This window comes from Panthera onca, chromosome E3, assembly GCF_046562875.1.
Source record: "Panthera onca isolate mPanOnc1 chromosome E3, mPanOnc1 haplotype 2, whole genome shotgun sequence".
In the NCBI taxonomy this organism is placed as follows: Eukaryota; Metazoa; Chordata; class Mammalia; order Carnivora; family Felidae; genus Panthera; species Panthera onca.
Window position 1 is genome coordinate 41,255,193 of NC_138354.1, and position 17,877 is coordinate 41,273,069.

At 56.0% G+C, this 17,877-nt stretch overlaps 1 protein-coding gene across 2 annotated transcripts in view; it reads left to right on the forward strand.

Annotated features, from left to right (window-relative positions):
- Window positions 1-751: 751 nt before the first annotated feature.
- The window catches only part of LMF1 (lipase maturation factor 1), an 88,033-nt gene continuing 70,907 nt past the window's right edge, over window positions 752-17,877 (forward strand). For both annotated transcript variants that reach the window (XM_078440347.2, XM_078440346.2), the window contains exons 1-2: window positions 752-962; window positions 14,678-14,987. In XM_078440347.2, coding sequence (XP_078296473.2) covers window positions 791-962; window positions 14,678-14,987 — 482 coding nt within the window. In that variant the 5' untranslated portion in view covers window positions 752-790. The remainder of the gene's footprint in view (window positions 963-14,677; window positions 14,988-17,877) is intronic.

Genomic DNA, 17,877 nt, shown 5'->3' on the forward strand with positions numbered 1-17,877 from the left:
GCTGGAGTTGCTGGTGTTCTCACCAGGGTTCCGCTTGGGTCACTGGTGGGTAAGTTCCTCTTTCCTGTGAATCCCAGTGCCCCACTTTCCCCAGTGGCTGGAGGTCCAGTCTTGAGAGCTGGTAGGAGTGTGTGGCCGCATAAGGGGGTTTTGCTGACCTGAGCTCGAGGATCCGGCCGGATTTCAGGACGCAGCCGCTTCCTGTGCCGCCCCTCGCTAGCTGTGTGCCTGTCATCCCAACAACATCCTCCTCGGAGAGTGGCGATGAGGGGCTGGGAAAGGGACACCTGTGGGACACCTGACCACACACCCTGAGCCGTGGCAGCCGGGAGCCCTGGGGTGAAGCCACCCCTCCAACCGTTCCTCTGCCGGCATACGACTCCATACACCGCGGGGACGCGTCGAGGGAGCGCGGGACCCACGAGGGGCCTCTGCCGCTCACAGGGACGCTGACCAGGCCCACCCTGGGCCTGGCCAGACCCAAGCTTTCCAACAACCCTAGAGTGAGGGTCCATGAGGGCAGTCGCCTAGGTCCGGAAAGTGCACCGGGAGCTGATGAATGAGCGAATGCTCAGCCCCTTTCCGGGAGGAGTACACTCAGGTGGTCCCAGGTACCCACCCCGGGCCGCGCCCTCTCCGCCGCAGCGCCCCGTGCGCCCTGTGGGGCGCGCGCGCGCCCGGATCTGGAGCGCGCACCCCGCCCCTAAGCGCGGCCAGCCGCGGCCTCCCAGTGTGGGCGGGGCGTCCGGGCCCGAGGCGCTCCCCGCGCACGCGCACTGGCGGCCCCGCGATGGCGGCGCCCGAGGAGACGCTGAGGAGGCGGAAGGCGGGGAACTCGGGCCCCGAGCCTGAGACCCCGCCGGAGTCAGGGCGCGACCCCACAGGCTGCCCGGCCCGCCTCCGCACGGGCACTTTCTGGCTGACCAGGATCGTGCTCCTGAGGGCCCTCGCTTTCATTTACTGTGAGTCCGCGGAGCCCGGGGCTGCGGTCACTGTTGCCCCTGTGCGCACGCCCCAGGACGCCCCCAGCCCCGGGACGGTGCCCCCCGCTTCCCTCCCCGGGACGGCCCTCCCCTGACGCCCTTCCCCCCGGCGCACCCCTCCCCCGGGACGTCCCTCCCCTGACACCCTTCCCCCGGCCTGCCTTCCCTGGACACCCCTTCCCCCGGGGCACCCCTCCCCCGGGACGGCCCTTCCCTGACACCCCACCCCTGGGTCGCCTTCCCTGGACACCCCTCACCCCCCTCAGGGACACCCCTCCCCCCCCACACACCCTTTCCCCGAGATGTCCCTCCCCTGAAGCCCCTGCCCTGAAACGCCTCCCCCACGGGACGCTCCTCCCCTGACGCGCCCCCCACCCCCCCGGGGCTGCCTTCCCTTGACACCCCTCTCTGCCTGGGACACTCCTCCCCCCGGGACACCCCTCCCCTGAGACGTCCCTCCCTTGATACCCCTCCCACCTGGGACACCTCTCCCCAGAGATGTGCCTTCCCTGACACCCCTCTGCCTGGGACACCCCTCCCCACAGGACCCAGATCGCCTTCCCTTGACACCCCTCCCCTGACATTCTTGCCTCCTCCGGGACACCCCTCCTCCCCTGACACCCCTCCCCTCCCACACCCCTCCCCTGGGTCACCCCCTCCCCCAGGACGCTCCTCCCCTGACACCCTTTCCTCTGACACTCTTCACCCCAGGACGGTTCCCCCCCCACCCCGATGCCTTGCTCCTCTGGGACACCTCTCCCCACGGAGGCTCTTCCCCCGACACCCCTCTCCCTGGGACGCTCCCCAGGCCCCCAGGACGCTCCTCTCCCCACCAGCTCCCACAGGCATCCCTTCAGGGGGATACACGGAGCTCCCCCTCCGCACCCCTCCTCCTAGCCGGGTTGGGTGAGGTCCGATGGGGTAGAGTTGGAGGAGCAAGAGTGCTGGCAAGTGACTTCTTACCTGGTCCCCCTTGACCTCTATCCGCACCGGGAGCTGGGTTCCCCAGTTAGCCTGGGCAGTGTCTGGGGGGCTCTCACTCCCAGGAGATGGGCCGAGGGGTGCCCCCGCAGAGCTCCCGCCCGCTAGCTGTGCCGGCCCAGTCGCCTGACCTCAGTGTTTCCCATGCTGTGCCCCCCACTCAGGAGCCGCACCTAGGCCCCAGGCAGCCCCTGCACAGCCGAGGAGGTCGTGCTGGCCCTGAGGCCTCACTTCTGCTCCCGTGGCTTTGGGGAGGCCTCTGCACCGTGGCAGGTGAAGCCTGAGCCTCTGCCTCACCTGCAGGGTTTGGGAAGATCCACATTTGACCGGGCCCAGAACTGCCCAGCCCTCAGCAGCCCTGCCCCAGGCGCCGAGCACACCTCCCTGCCCCTGTCCCTATACCCAGAAGGGGCACAAGCCATCTGAGCCTGCGGGAAGTGGAGGAGTCTACACGGGGAGATAGATGCAGGATGAGCCCACACTCAGATTCTCAAACCAGTGTGGGTGTGGGGGGAGAACGGTGGAGACGGGGGGAGTCCCAGACTGAGATGGCCCAGCTGAGCAGACTGGCTCTCTTCCAGGAGGATCCAGAGGGTGCTGGTCCCTGGCCTGGCCCGCCTCCACTGCGCCATGGGCTCTGAGCATCTCGCTCTTCCTTCCCACGGCAGGAACACTGGGGAGTGGGGTGCGCCTTAGGAGGACGAGTCTGGGTTTCCCGTCTCTCGGGGCACAGTGGTGACCCAACACCCTGGGGCGATTTGTGGACCGTGGGGTCGCCAGTGTGCGCGTTCAGCCACGCCTTCCTCTCTTTTAAGTTACTATAAAAATAGTTCTTGCTGGCGCTGCTTTATCCTCTACAGGATTAAACAGTCCTTCTGTGTGTTCGAGCTGTCACTTAGCAGAAAGTGGAGACGCTGTTACCCGAGGAAGCTTTAATAGACGTTTAAAAGGGGGCCTGTAACGGTGGGAAAACCCTGGTGGCTTCGCTGGCAGGGAGCACAGCTTGAGAGCACCAGGCTCAGGCTTTCAGATGAGCGGGGCTGCCTTTGATCTCCGTTGGCAGGTCTGTCTTGCAGCGCGAGCAAGGCAGTTCCGAGCTACTGGGTCAGGCCGACGTTTTAAAACCGGTGCCGAGCACACACCCGCTGGCTTTGACAGAGGCATTTCCCCCCATCTTTTCTCTTATTTGGGGTAGAGTCAGTGTTTTCCAGCTGTATGAAGGAACTGGTTTCCCATCTTCCAGGGACGAGGTTCCGTGGCTGAAACGGCCCCGGGCAAGTGGGCACCCATCCCGCACTGGTCTTTTTCCAGAAGGTTTCGGTAAAGTTTCCGAAGTCCCAGGGTTTTTCACGATGCCGGTTGCCATGGGGGGCTGTCCACACACTTCACTTGACACTGAGTTTTATAATAGCTCTTGGGGACCGCTGACCCGCCACAAGGCTAAGTGACTGACCCCTGTCCTGTGCTTCACCCTCTGCACGTTGACGAGAGTGCGTACCGGAGGTCGTTAGCCCACCTGTGAGCTTGCAGGAAGGACACTGTTTTGCTTCTGCTTCTATCCTGTTTCACAGGATTTCCTTGACTCTTTGCCGATTGTCTCTGTCATTGCTTTTTGTCCCCATGGGATATTTTTCCAGCCGTGTCCCCCTCCCTTCCCCCCATCCCCCACCGCTTCCAGCCCCTTGGTGTGGACCCTCAGGATACCAGCCACCCACCCAAGAGGCCCCCGACTCTCTCCTGGTTGTGTTCCCAATTTTTCAGACCTCACGTCACCGTCTTTTTTCTTTTTAGTCTCTCTTTTTTGCTGGAATTTACCCCAAACTTTTCAAGAAAGGATTTGGAGGTGAACTTCCTGTGTCTTTCGTACACCCCTGGGAATTACTCATTTGCCTGGCTCTGTGATTCCCAGTCAAAGCAAGTTTTCTCAGAACTTTTTGGATTGATGATGAGAAGTCTTCACATAGTCTGACCCCTGCTCTTTCCCAGATGCCTAACGGGAAACACTTTCATTCTTTCTGCTGACACGCTTCTGGGCTCGAGTGCGTGGGGGTTTTCCTTCACAAGCAGTTCTGACACGCTCTCACCCGGCATTATGCAGACCCCCGGGCTGAGGGCCCAGTCCCACGAGACCACCCCCTCTTCCGATGCCAGTCACAAATCCAAGCTGTCACCTGTGCTTCTGATCCACCAGCTCTAAGTCGGGGTTCTCACCGCCCCCCCCCTTCTCAGCCTCCATAATTTGCTAGAACGGCTCACAGAACTCAGGGAAACCCTCACTCATGTTTACTGGTCCATCGTCAAGGTTACAACTCTCAGGAACGGGGCTGGAAGAGGCACACAGGGCAAGGGGTGGGGAAGGGGCTCGGAGCCTCCAGGCCCTGCAGGGGGGAGGGGTGGCACCACCCTCCCGGCACCTCCGTGTGTCCTTTCACCTGCCCGGAGGCTCCCGAGCCCCTTCCCTTGGGGTCTTTGTGGAGGCCCCGTGACACAGGTGTGGTTGATGAGATCATCGGTCCTGGGTGATCAGCTCGGTCTCCCACCTGCTAATCACAGGTTGGGTCCCCCGGCCACCAGCCCCCAAGCCCCAAGGGTCACCTGGTTGGTGGGAACCCAGGTCAGGTTGAAGGGGGCTTGACATACACAACAGCAGACGCTCCTCTCGGCCTCCACACTCGTGAAGTTCCCGACCCCAGGACCAAGGCCAAATCAGCATTTCTTCCTCCCCGGCAGCATCTGAGTAACTTGTGTTTTCCTCTGCAAGTTTTTAGAGTCTCTGCTGCCTTGCCATCTTCACTCTGGGTCCTTGTGATTTATCGGCGTATCTGCATGAGTGTCCCTTGCTCATTCCTTCTCAGGGGACTCTGTGCTCATTCATTCTGAGACTCCTGCCCTAGTTCTGGGCTGGTCCTCTGACCCTGCCCAGTCTGCTGCCTCTAGGCCCACGTCTGTCTGGACATCCCAGTGGGTCTCAAATGTGCCCCGTTCAGGGACCCCTGCCCCATGAAGCCTCCCCACTTGGCTGGAGAAGCTGCTTCACGAAGCTACGTGAGGGTGTGATGGAGAAGATGTGAACGCCCTGGCCAGCTGAGCGTCCAGAGGGGGCTCTGAGTACCGGGCACAGGGGACTGTCACTTGTGAGCAGACAGCACACCTCCTTAGTTCCACACCCTTACTGGGGAGTCCCTGGAATGACGTGTCTTTGAAAATCCTGCTTCTAAAGGGTCTCAAGGCTGGTTTGGGTCCAACTCTAATTCCTGCCTTTGCTTTACCCACTTCATGCTCGTCGTGAACGTGTGGGCACTTGCTCTGTCGGCTTCCCTTACTTCGGTTACATGAGGCAGAGCTCTCCTCTTGCCCCCGAACAACTCAACTCCTTGAGTACCGCGAGGCGCGTCGGAACTTTCTAAAACCGGTAGCGGGGCACCTGGCAGACCCGGTCGGTTGAGCACACGACTCTTGATTTCGCCTCCGGTCGTGGTCCCAGGGTCATGGGATGGAGCCCCACATCAGGCTCCACACTGATCAAAGAGCCTGCTTGGGATTCTCTCGCTCTCTCTGCCCCTCCCCCGCTCACACTCTCTCTTTAAAATAAGAAATAAATAAAGGCAGTAGCTTGTTGCGCTCCTTCTCGGGATGCTTGAGGCCTCACCTGGGCTCTAGCAGCACAGCCGGCGCCCGAGAGCGAGCTGGATGGAGGCAGCGAGGCCGGCACGTGCATTGTGCTTCCAGAACTCTTAGCTGTTCTTTGGAAATTTCGAGGAAGGAAAACGGAACCAAAAGAAATCCCTCATCATTTTGTGTTGTTCCAAGATTTCACTCTTTCTTAAAAAAATTTTTTTTAACGTTTATTTATTTTTGAGACAGAGAGAGACAGAGTATAAACAGGGGAGGAGCAGAGAGAGAGGGAGACACAGAATCTGAAGCAGGCTCCAGGCTCTGAGCTGTCAGCACAGAGCCCGACGCGGGGCTCGAACCCACGGACCGTGAGATCATAACCTGAGCCGAAGTCGGACGCTTAACCGACCAAGCCACCCAGGCGCCCCCCAAGATTTCACTCTTTCTGAGAGATCACGGAAGCGAGCTCTTCTCTGTCCTCCAGGCTGCTCAGATTCTAACGAGATGCTCCCTTGACTTTACAAGATTCTCTGTGAAACGCCTCCAGGTTGTTTCAGACGCGAGTACCACCACCGCTTCTGAGCTGTCTACGGCTCCCACCTGTCAAGAAAAAGCCCTGGGTGTTTCTGTGCCAAGACCCGCAGTGTGACCACGGTCATTAAGAACCAGCCAGCGGAGAATGGCGTTTTGGGGGATGGTTCTGCTATAATCTTCTAGAGATTCATCTGAATGGGAGAGAAAATTTTTGCTTTTTGTTTTTTAAAGAAAACATTTTAAGACATCCTTGATAATGCATATTTAGGTAGTCTGGTCACTTCTAGATCATTCTCTTGGTTACCCTCCCCACCCTAGGGGATGGGGGGCTGTCTTCTGTCTTCCTGGGTTGGGGGTGGGAGGCTGACTCCTGCCTTCCTGGGCTGCAGTGGGGGTTGACTAAGCCTTTCTAGGTTCAGTTGGTTGGTTTAGCTTTGAGATGTTATGGTATTTTGAAATTTTAGCTTCTTTCTACTTAGCCATTTCTGTAACGGGAGCGGAAATTGAAATGGGTTTCCTTTTCTGAAATAGTAATCCAAGTTATGTTCATTGTTTCCTGATAGGTAAGGTAGGAATTTTCCTATGCTTCTTGCTTAGAATTGCTTTTTAAAACTAATTGGTGAGACCAGGGGCACCTGGTGGCTCAGTCGGTACAGCATCTGACTCTTGGTGTTGGGGTTGTGAGTTTGAGCCCCACGTTGGGCGTAAAGATTACTTAAAAAAAAAAAAAAAAATTCTAAAGCTCACTGGTGAGCCCAAATTGTTTTCCTTCGTGGCAGTGGAATGTGAATTGTGGTTCCTGGGAGGAAGCATGTGCCTCTGCTAATTAGGCCCCTCTGTAGAGGAGCCCCAGTGTTCTGGAATGGGCCGGGGAAGAGATGGGGGGGAGCAGGGGCCCGGGCTCCACCCCGGGGGAGCACCGGTGAATGTGGCCTCGAGGGTCCGGGGCATGTGGACTGGGCGGCTCCTGCCCTGGGTGGAGGCAGGTGAGGGAGAAGAGAGCTGGTGTGCTCTCTGTGGCTGGGGGCGGCGGGCCTTTGTCCTCAGGTGACTTTGGCCCCTTCCACCACCAGCGCCCCCCCCCCCCCCCGCCCCGGCCCCCGTCCTGTCAGGGGTCAGGACTCCCTTCTTTTCCCACCGTGGTGAGCCACATAGAGCGGGTTTTCAAGACAATTAAAGAAAAACAACTATTAAGCCTACTCCAGACTTTATTGGGGTTTCCCACTAGAGTCCTCCAGTCCCAGGGCCCCTCCTGGGCCACACTGCACACCCCGCCTCGTCTGCTTTGTCCCCTGGGGTCTGTGGCAGTCTCCCGGCCTTTCCTGACTTTTCGTGGCCTTGACAGTTCTGAGCAGTTCTGGTCACTTATTTGGTAGTGTCCCTCACGCTGGGTTGATCTGGTGTTTCTCGTGATGAGATGGGTCATGGGGGGGAGGTGCCCTTCTCGTCACCAGATCGGGTGCCTGAGTCCTCAGGACTCCCCGCAGGTGATGCTGACCTGGATCACCTGGTGAAGGTGTGTTTCCGGGTGTGTCCTGTGTCGGGTGCATTTTCCCGTCCCTTCTCTGTCCTCTGGAAGCGGTCTCTGGGCCTGGCGACCCCAGGGGAGGAAGGCCCCAGCCCCCCCAGCAGCCCCACCAGCGCCTGTCCATGTATCATTTGGAGCTCCTCCATTGGGAAGGATTCTGTCTCCTCTCCTTAGTTAGGTGCGCTTCCGGTTATGGGCGCAGGCTGTTCCTGATCGCGGCTTCAGGTTGTCCGGCTCTGGCGGTGCCGACGGTCCCGCGTGCCTCACGTGTGTCCCTGTGCCCCGTTCCCGGCGCGCCGGGACTGACCGCCGCTGCCGCACACTGCTGCCGGCCCCTGTCTGTTCCCGGCCCGACAACCAGCCGTTTCTCCAGTTGTGGTTTCTTCACCGGAGAGTGGCGTCGGGAGCCGGGAGTGCTGTCACTAGAGCGGTGCTGCTGCTTCCGGAAGGAGCGGGTCAGGTGTGCACGTGCTCACGCGCATCCGGCCGGTTCCTTGCGCGTGCGTCTCAATCTCCGCGGAGGGTGACGTGTAGCGGCGCTTGCGGCTCGGCTGCCGGCCCGGTTCGGTTCGCGGGGTGCGGGCGCCCCTGCTTCCTCGCTCCTCCGAGCTTCCTCGTCCCCTGCTGTGAGGTCCGGGCCACCACCCGCCTGGCGGATCTGTTTTCTCAGCTCCGTGCACCTGCAAAGCGGTTTCGCAATTGCTCTCCTCCGTGAGAGAAACCGACCAGACGCCGGTGTTCACAGACCGTTCCTTTGCCTTCTGTCCCCACGGTTTTTGCTCAGCACCTTTTCCAGAGTTCCTTAGGGCAGCCTTTCTCCCGCCTCCCCCCCCCCCCCCCCCCCCCCCCCCCGCCCCGTGCACTCAGTGTCGTGGAGTCCCGGTCATTTGGCATGGTCTGTGTTCCGTCCTGGCGTCCCCTGACCTCCAGGCCGTCTCGTTTTGCTAGTTTGTAAACATTAAAGCTCATTTTCTGTGACACGCGGTTCTCTGGGTTTTGACAAATGCCCGCTTATCCGTCACCCCGGGCCTGGACATTCGTCTCCCCCAGACGCCCCTGTGCGCGCAGACCGCTGCCTCGGCCACCGGCCCCTGGGCCATCGCTGTCGTCCGCAGTCTGCCCTGCAGTTCTGCCTCAGCTAGAGTCCGCGGGATCCCGCGGGATGTGGCCCTGGATTCCGGTACTTTGCAAAGGGCGCTTCCGCTCCGCCCGAGCGGCTGGGGGAGCCGGCAGCTCCCCGTCTTCCCTCCCGTGTTGCTCCGTAGCACACGGGACTCGCACACGGGACGTGCCGCACCCGTTCCCGCGTTCCGACGCCGGGGGTGGGGGGGTCTCCACTCTTTCCCACGGTGGCAGTTATGAACCCAACTCCTGTGTGCTCCGCCCGGGTGCGGGTTTTGTGTCGACAGATGTCTTTAGTTCACGTGGGCAAGCACATAAGGATATAATTCCTGGGTCCTGTGCTCTGTCCGGCTTTGTAAGAAACTGCCAGCGTCGCCCAGAGTGGCTGCACCCAGTTTCCCTTCTCCCCAGCAGCGGACATCCGTTGTTCTGGATGCTCCGGAGCATTTGGCATTTTCAGTGTTTGGGCTTTGGCTGTCCGGGTAGGTGAGGGGTGATGTTGCGTTGTGGCTTTAACGGGCGTTTCCCCCAATAAATGATACTGAGCATCTTTTCTGTGTTTATTTACCATCTGTGTATCTTACTTGTGTGAAACAGGTGACTTCAGTGTCCACATTCTTTGCCCAGTTTAAAAATTGGGTTGTTTCCATATTGTTGAGTTTTAACGGTACTTTAAATATTCTGGATACAAGTCCTTTATCAGGTGCTTTATGCGCTTTGTAAATGTTTTCCCAACCTGTGGCCTGTCTTTTCGTTCTCTTTACAGTATCATTTACAGAGTGGAAGGTTTTCATTTGACAAGGTATGGTTTCCTTTCATGGGTCACGCTTCTGGTGTTGTGTCCGAAACCCCCTTGCCACGCCCAAGCCACAGATTACATCTAGTCTGGGGTCTTTTGTGAGTAGATTTTTGTTCCAAGTGTGAGACGTGTGTCCAGGTTCGTGCTCTTGCGCATGGTCAAGTATTCACTCCAGCACCATCTGTCGAGAAGACCGTGTCTCTCCATTAAACACTCTTTGCACCTTCGTCAAACATCAGCCGGCTGTATCTGTGTGGGCCTGTGCCTGGACCCCCGGTCCTGTTCCGTTGACTCTGTGTCTCTCCTTTTGCTAGTACCACACCGTCTTGGCTGCTGTGGCTTTGCAGTAACTCTTGGAATTGGGTACTAGGAGTCCTCCAATTTTGCGCTTTCTCAGAACTCTTCTGGCAATTCCAGGTCCTTTGCTTTTCCATATTCATTTGAGAATCAGCTCGTCAATATCCACAGCAGAGCTTGCTGGATATTCTGACTGCGAGTGCATTGAATCTGTAGATCGGGCAGGAGAGAAGTGACATCCTCGTAATGCTGAATCTTTCAATCCACGAACACGATGTCTCTCTCCATTTTTTTAAACCTTTGATTCCTTTCATCAATTTTTGTTTGAATCTGTATACAGATTCTGCATGTATTTCGTTAGAGCTATAGCTATAGCTGTGCACTTTTTTAGGGTTCCTTGCTATTCATTGTAACTAAAAAAATTCAGATTACGGTTCATTGCTGACATATGGGAATACACCTGACTTTTATGTATGGTCCTTGTATTCTGTGACTCTGATAAACTCATCCATTAGGTCCAAGAGGGGTTTTTTTGTATATTTTTTGAAATCTTCTGGGGCTTAGCTGGTTGGGCGACTGACTTCGGCTCGGGTCATGATCTCGCGGTTTGTGAGTTTGAGCCCTGCGTCCGGCTCTGTGCTGACAGCTCAGAGCCTGAAGCCTGCCTCGAATTCTGTGTCTCCCCCTCTATCTACCCCTCCCCTGCTCACGCTCTTTGTGTCTGTCTCTCAATAATAAATAAACGTTAAAAATTAAAAAAAAAATCTTCTACGTAGACAATCGTATCAAGCGTTAATGGAGACAGTTTTATTTCTTTCTTTCCAGTCTACGACTTTGACTTCTTTTCCTTGCCTCACCGTATGAACTAGGACTTCCTCCACACCATTGAGCAGGGTAGTGAGATATCCTTGTTTTGTTCCAGACCCTCAGGGGAAACCACTGAAGCACCCGTCGCCAAGTCTGGTTTTGGCTGTCGGTTTGTCGTAGCCGCTGTGTAAGCTGATGAGGTTCCCTTCTGTTCCTGATGTGCTCCAAGTTTCTATCATGAGTGGATGCTGAATTTTGTCACATGCTTTTTTGTGTGTCTGTTGATATTATCACATGGTTTTTCTTCTTTAGTCTGTTAGTGCAGGGAATCACATTGATTGATTTCTGAGTATTGAACTCGTGTTGCATTTCTGGCCTGCGGTTGTGATTTAGTACCCATGTTTCTTCTTTTGTGAGTTTTGGTAGTTTGTGTCTTTCCAGTAATTGGTCTGTCTTATCTAAGTTGCTGAATTTATGGTCCTCAAGAGATTGTAATATTCCTGATTATCTTTGCAACGTGTGTGGGACCAGTAGCAATGTTCCCTTCTTTGTTCCTGATACTGCTTCTCTCTTTTTCCTCATTAGTCTGGCTAGAGGTCTATCAATTATGTTCATCTTTTCAAAGAACCAGCTTTTGTTTTACTGACTGTCTCTATTTTTTTCTTGTTTTCAATTTCATTGATCTCCACTCTTAGGTTTTTAAAGATTTCTTTCCTCCTGCTTGTTTTGTGTATAATTTGCTTTTTTTTTTTTTTTTATAAAGTAGAACTTTAGATTTGAGACCTATCTTTCTTTTTTCTTTTTTTTTAAATTTATTATTTATTTTGAGACAGAGCATGTGTGTGTGCATACACGTGTGCAGGAGGGGGCAGAGAGAGAGCAAGAGAGAGAGTCCCAAGCATGCTCTGCGCTGTCAGCACAGAGCCTGACACGGGGCTCGATCCCACCAACTGCGAGATCAAGACCTGAGCTGAGATCAAGAGTCAGACACGTAACTGACCGTGCCGCCCAGGTGCCCCAAGACTTTCTGTCTTTCTGACACGAGCACTTTACTGTAAATTTTCCTTGAAGTGGTGCTTCCAGAGCATCCTGCAAGTTTTTATATGTTGTATTTTCAAATTTCATTCAATTAAAAAATCTTATAATTTTTGGGAATGCAAGCTGGTGCAGCTACTCTGGAAAACAGTGTGGAGGCTCCTCAAAAAACTAAAAATAGAACTACCCTACGACCCAGCAATGGCACTGCTAGGCGTTTATCCAAGGGATACAGGTGTGCTGTTTCGAAGGGACACGTGCACCCCCATGTTTATAGCAGCCCTATCGACAAGAGCCAAAGTATGGAAAGAGCCCAAATGTCCAGCGATGGATGAATGGAAAAGAAGACGTGGAATATATACACGATGGAGTATTACTCAGCAATCAAAAAGAACGAAAGCTTGCCATTTGCAACTACGTGGATGGAACTGGAGGGTATTATGCTCAGTGAAATTAGTCAGAGAGAGACAAAAATCATAGGACTTCACTCCTATGAGGACTTTAAGAGACAAAACAGATGAACATAAGGGAAGGGAAACAAAAATAATATAAAAACAGGGAGGGGGACGAAACAAAAGAGACTCATAAATATGGAGAACAAACGGAGGGTTCCTGGAGGGGCTGTGGGAAGGGGGATGGGCTAAATGGGGAAGGGGCACTAAGGAATCTACTCCTGAAATCACTGTTGCACTATATGCTAATTTGGATATAAATTAAAAAAAATAAAATAAATCTTATAATTTTGCTTGTGTGGTTTTTTTAATGTTTATTTTTGAAGGAGAGAGAGACAGAGCATGAGTGGGGGAGAGGCAGAGAGAGGGAGGCACAGAATCTGAAACAGTCTCCAGGCTCTGAGCTGTCAGCTCAGAGCTCGACACGGGGCTCAAACTCATGAACCGTGAGATCATAACCTGAGCCAAAGTCAGATGCTCAACCAACTGAGCCACCCAGGTGCCCCTTGCTTGTGCTTTTAAAACCTCTATTTAGAGGTGTGTGGTATAATATCCAAAGATTTGGGTGTGTTTCCAGATAACATCCTGTGGCTGACTGCTAGTTTAATTCTGTCTGTGCTGGAAACATGTTTTTTAGAGTTTAGCTCTTTTCTTTATGTTTTATCTGCTTCATGGCTCACAGCGTGGAGTGTCTTAGTGAATGTTCCACATATACTTGAAAATAATACCTATTTTGCTGTTGGGTAGAGTGTTCTAAAGATGTCACATTGGCGTGTCTTGCTTTTTTATACATATAGCGATCAGTATGTGTTAGGTCAAGTCAATGAATACGTGTATAGAGTATATACTTGATTGTAGTAAGTGAGGTCAGTTTAAGCACGTAAATTTTGTTGGTAGGTTCACGCACATCTAATCCTGTTGTGTCTATGTGTTGATCGTTTATCATCTGCAGTGTCCTTTTTTGTCCCTCGTATTATTGTTTTTACGTTTCTTGTCTGATGTTAATACAGCCATGAGCTCTCTTTTGATTAATGTTTTTGTGATGTATCTTTTTTATGCGTTTACTTTTAACCTACCTACATGTTTATATTGAAAGTGGATTTCTTGGAGGAGCCTGGGTGGCTCGGTCGGTTAAGCGTCCGACTTCGGCTCAGGTCATGATCTGGTGGCTCTCAGGAGCCCTGTGTCAGGTTCCGTGCTGACAGTGGGGAGCCTGCTTCCGATTCTGCGTCTCCCTCTCTCTCATTCTGTCTCTCTCTCTCTCTCTCTCTCTCAAAAATAAACACTTAAAAAAATTAAAGTGGATTTCTTGTAGATAGCATAGATTTAGGTCCTGCTTTTTTCTCCAGTCTGACAATTTCTGTCTTTACTGCTGAGTTTAGAATACTCTCATTTAGAGTGACAGATTAAAAGCTACCGTGGGGCTAGTTGTTTTCTATTTGTTTCTTCTGTTGTTTCTTTTTTTTTTTTCTCATTTCCTGCCTTCTCTTCGGTTAATTGAGCATCTTCTAGGATTCCATTTTTATATCTGTACTGACTCATTATGTAGAATTGTTTACAATTTTCTTTGCCGTCCCACGGGACTTAATCTGAGTCTCCCAAGTACTAGAATCCCACTTTCTGTGTGGCGCACGTCCCTGCGAGTGTGCTCCCGGGGTCTCCTGGCCTTCGTGCTGTTTCCTCCTTACTTCCCTTCAGACGCTTTAGCTGATTGCTGCTGGTTTGGCCCTAGACTAGGGTCGCACGCGGTCCCAACCTGAACGTGACACCGGGAGCCTTAGCCAGTGTGTGCAAAACCGGCAACTAAGCCACCGCCACCGCCGTGCTCCGTTCTCCCCCGCGGTCTCACCCCTGCCCCGTGACGCGGTGGTCCTCACCCTGGACATTCAGCCCTGTGGAGCTTTTTACAGAGTGCAGCTCGTGTCGGGGGTCCACGGGTCCCGTGGTGTCTGCGTGGAACTGCTCTGTGGCCACCTGTGACCCGGCTCTGTCCCCTTCGCCTTCCCGTGCGCAGGCGGGGGTGCCGTGCTCTCTCCCCCATCCTGTGGCGTCTCCGTGCAGACGCTCAAGTCCAGAGGACGTGAACGTGCTCTTGTAGGAGCGGGGCTTGTCAGAAACCAGTGGTCTGAACACGGTGCTCGTGACTTACACGTGAGCTGTAGCGTGGGCTCCAGGCCCAGGGTGGTCCGGGCGTGTGTGATGACGACAAACGCGGAGTGCGGTCTGGGGCCGCTAACCGGCCACTCGCCTGGGGCGTGTCTCGTGCACGCACGTACCACGTGTGCAAGGAGACGCAGCCCGCGTGTGCTTGTGTACGTTTCACGCGTTCCGTAGCTTCTCCAGACCGGACCTTCCGGCATGGCCCCCGGGATTGTGAGAAACGCTCAGACCCCTCGCATCCCTGCTTTGATCCCAAGCCGCTGCCCAGACCCGGCCTCGTCTTCCCGCCCGGCCACGCCCCCTCCCCCGGGTGCGCACACGCAGCTGTGCTCCTGCTCACGGTCCTTTGCCCTGTTTCTTCCAGTCGTGGCGTTCCTGGTGGCTCTGCACCAGAACAAGCAGCTGATCGGCGACCGCGGCCTGCTGCCCTGCCGGGCGTACCTGGAGAGCGTCCGGCGGTACTTCCAGGGCCGGGGAGGCTGGGACGCCGTGAGCTACGCGCCCACCGTGCTCTGGCTGCTGGACTGGTCGCACATGAACGCCAACCTGGACGCCCTCGCCCTCCTCGGATTGGGCGTCTCGTCTTTCGTCCTGGTCACCGGCTGTGCCAACATGGTGCTCATGGCCACTCTCTGGGTCCTCTACATGTCCCTGGTCAACGTGGGACAGATCTGGTAAGTCAGAAGCCCTGGAGTCCCGCAGGCCAGCCGTGCCGCAGCGCGGCGTCCTGGGGATGTCACAGGCTGGGGAGCAATCCAGCTGGGGAGACAGAGCAAGATTTCTTCTCACATGAGTGCAGGGGAGCATCGCCATTCCAATTAGGCGGGAGCAGAGACTGCCGGTTGCCAGTCAGTCACGTTCCCAGGGCCTTTCTTCTTTGGGAATAATCACGAGTCTGTTGGGAGTGGCACGGCCACCCCAGAGACCCTGATGTTAGCCTCCTGCGGCCGGGCGTCCTGTGGATGGAGGGAGGGTCTCCGTGTGGGCTTCTGGGAGTGCTCTGGGGGCGAGGGGTGGGGGGGGGGGGTCTTGACTTGGAAGCTGTTTCTTTTCCTGCTCTTCCAGCTCCTTCCTTGTTCAGGATGAACCATTACCAGCTAGTGCCAGGAGCCACAATGAGGCTGGCCCCGCTGAGGGGTCAGGGGAGCGGGCTCCCGGGCCAAGCGGTCGGAGGGGCAGCGGAGCTCCACAGAGGCGGGAAGGCTGGGGAAGGCCTGCGGGAACCGAGAGGCCGTGTCCCAGGGCGGCCCGTGGTCCGGGAAAGGCTGACTGAAGTCGAGCGGCCCCGGGGCGCCGAGGGGTGTCTGAGCAGGTCAGAAGGATCCCCCTCGTCTTTCCGGTGCTGGGCCCGAGAGGAAGGGAAGACTCGCCTGGCAGAGGAAAACCCAGAGCTTTCTGAGAAGTGCCGGGGCAGAGCGTCGGTGTCTGTGTGCACGCGTGGGAGGGAGGGAGGGTATCGGTGCAGACGTACAGGAAGCAGACACGGAGCGTTGGTGTCTGTGTAGACCTGCCTGAATTGGACGTGGACATCCGCGTCTGTGTGGACGCGGAGAGGGTGAAGCGCTTCCGGGGCGTCCGTTGCGGTGTTCTGACCGAGGAGTCGTCTGTCCTCTGGGCGAAGAGTGTAGTCCGGTGGCCCAGCCGTCTGTGCGGCGCTGGCCCAGGATGGAAAAGCTTGTGCGGTCTTCCCAGGGTTGGGTTCCAACCCAGACAGTCTGCTCCTGTGCCCGTGGAGCTGACCTTCAGTGCTGTCTCGCAGGTGGATTTCGAACGGTCACCCCAGGGCTGTGGCAGTTGCCCGGGGTCTGTCCGGCGGGCCCCTCGCAGCTCCCTGTGGGCAGGTGCGCACCTGTTTGAGTGGAGTCTGGGCTGGACTTTTGTCCGGCCCGTTCCTGGCTGTGGGTGACCCCGCTTAGCACTGCGCCGGGTCAGGCAGGGATGGGTAGCACTTAGTGTGCATGCGGGAGGCCCTTCCTGCAAATCCGGGCTGCGGGAAAGAAGGCCATGCATCTCGGTCACCCTGCACACCCACCCCCGGGGCCCTCCTGATGACGTGTTACTGTTGTCAGCATGTGCTGACACCGCGCGGGGTCCGGGGGACCGTCCCGCGTGCCTCCTGCTTCAAGCAGCTGCAAAGCGGCTGTGCGGCGTGAGGTGTCCTTCTCGCCCGTCTGCTCCTCCCCTCGTGGGATTCCCGGAGGTCCGACGCCCCCGGTGCCTCCCTCCTGCCCCCGGTCTCCTGGCCGGGGGTGTTTACCAACAGAGGGGCGCTCCGCTGGCTTTTCCTGCGACGTCTTCAGAGGCTGCTGTGTTTTGAGACGTGTGATTTTAAACCACGCCTGAGAAGGGAGCGTTCTGGGCCCCTCTGTCCCATACTAGCGGTTGGAGTTCCACACCGCGAGCGCCCGCTGCAGAGACCGGAGAGGGCGGCACGCTTCCTCTGGGACACGTGGCTTGGGGCGTGCCTTCTCGTGCCTGGCAACCAGAGAAAGTTGAACTGTGAAAAGTATTTCCTAGTCATGGCATAGAATGTGGCCAAGGAGGATCAACCCCATGTTTAAATTTCTGAAAACCACTTTGGGTATGTGTGGACAAAAATAGTCTTGTATTTTTCTCATTGGAAAAGCTATTTTGTTCTCCTTCCCTTGGACGTGTAAAAAAAAAATGTGCAAAATAAAATAAAACTACATTTTCTCAGAAATGGTGCATGAGATGTTTTAGGTGAAAAGTGAAAAAGAAAACAAAATCTGTCAGTGGAGACCAGTGGTTTACCTACCATGCCCGTGATGCCAGTGTCCACGGCCGAGCTGCACGCTGCTGTGGCACAGATGTGGGGCCTTGTGGGGCTCACGGGCACCTGCACCCAGGCGAGGTGGCTGGCGGGACGCAGGCGCCCTCCGCCTCCGAGGTATTTCCAGCTCCACCCTTGGCTCGGGTTTCCCTGACGGATGATAGTTTTGGGATCAGAGTGCCATTGAAAACTTACCGAGTGAGGACCCCACTCGGGGGGAACAGGCTTTCTTTTTCGTGACACCCCAAATGACGGTTAGACACAGACCGTTCTTTGCATGTCCCATTTATTTAAAGTTGGGGAAAAAGAATATTTCTTTGAGGTGAGATACGCAGATCATGGACGCTGTTGGCAAAACGTCTTGCAGGTGTCCAGCTGGCGCCCGGTGGTGGGGACGGGAAGCCCCTCCCCCCAAGGCAGGGAGGTGCCGGCAGGTGCACTAGGTGCTTCTCCACAGGCACCACGGCCCCGTGCCTGCCCACGTTTGCTCCTGCCCGGTGGCACTTGGAGTCCCCCGAGGTGGCTGTCGTGGGGCGGAGCCGGGTAGCCTCACGCGGCACCAGGCATGTTCTGGAACCGTGACTGCCCTTTGCCCGCTCTCCCGACTTCGTTCCTGACACCGCGTGTCAGGTGGGAGCTGCTGAATCCACTTTGTGGTGGCAGCGACCGGAGACCTCGTCGTGGGGAGAGTGGCTCCCTTCCAGGCGGTCAGTGCTCTGCAGATCGGTGGCCCGAGCCCTCGGGTTCGGGGAGTGGAGCACCGATCGTGTGAA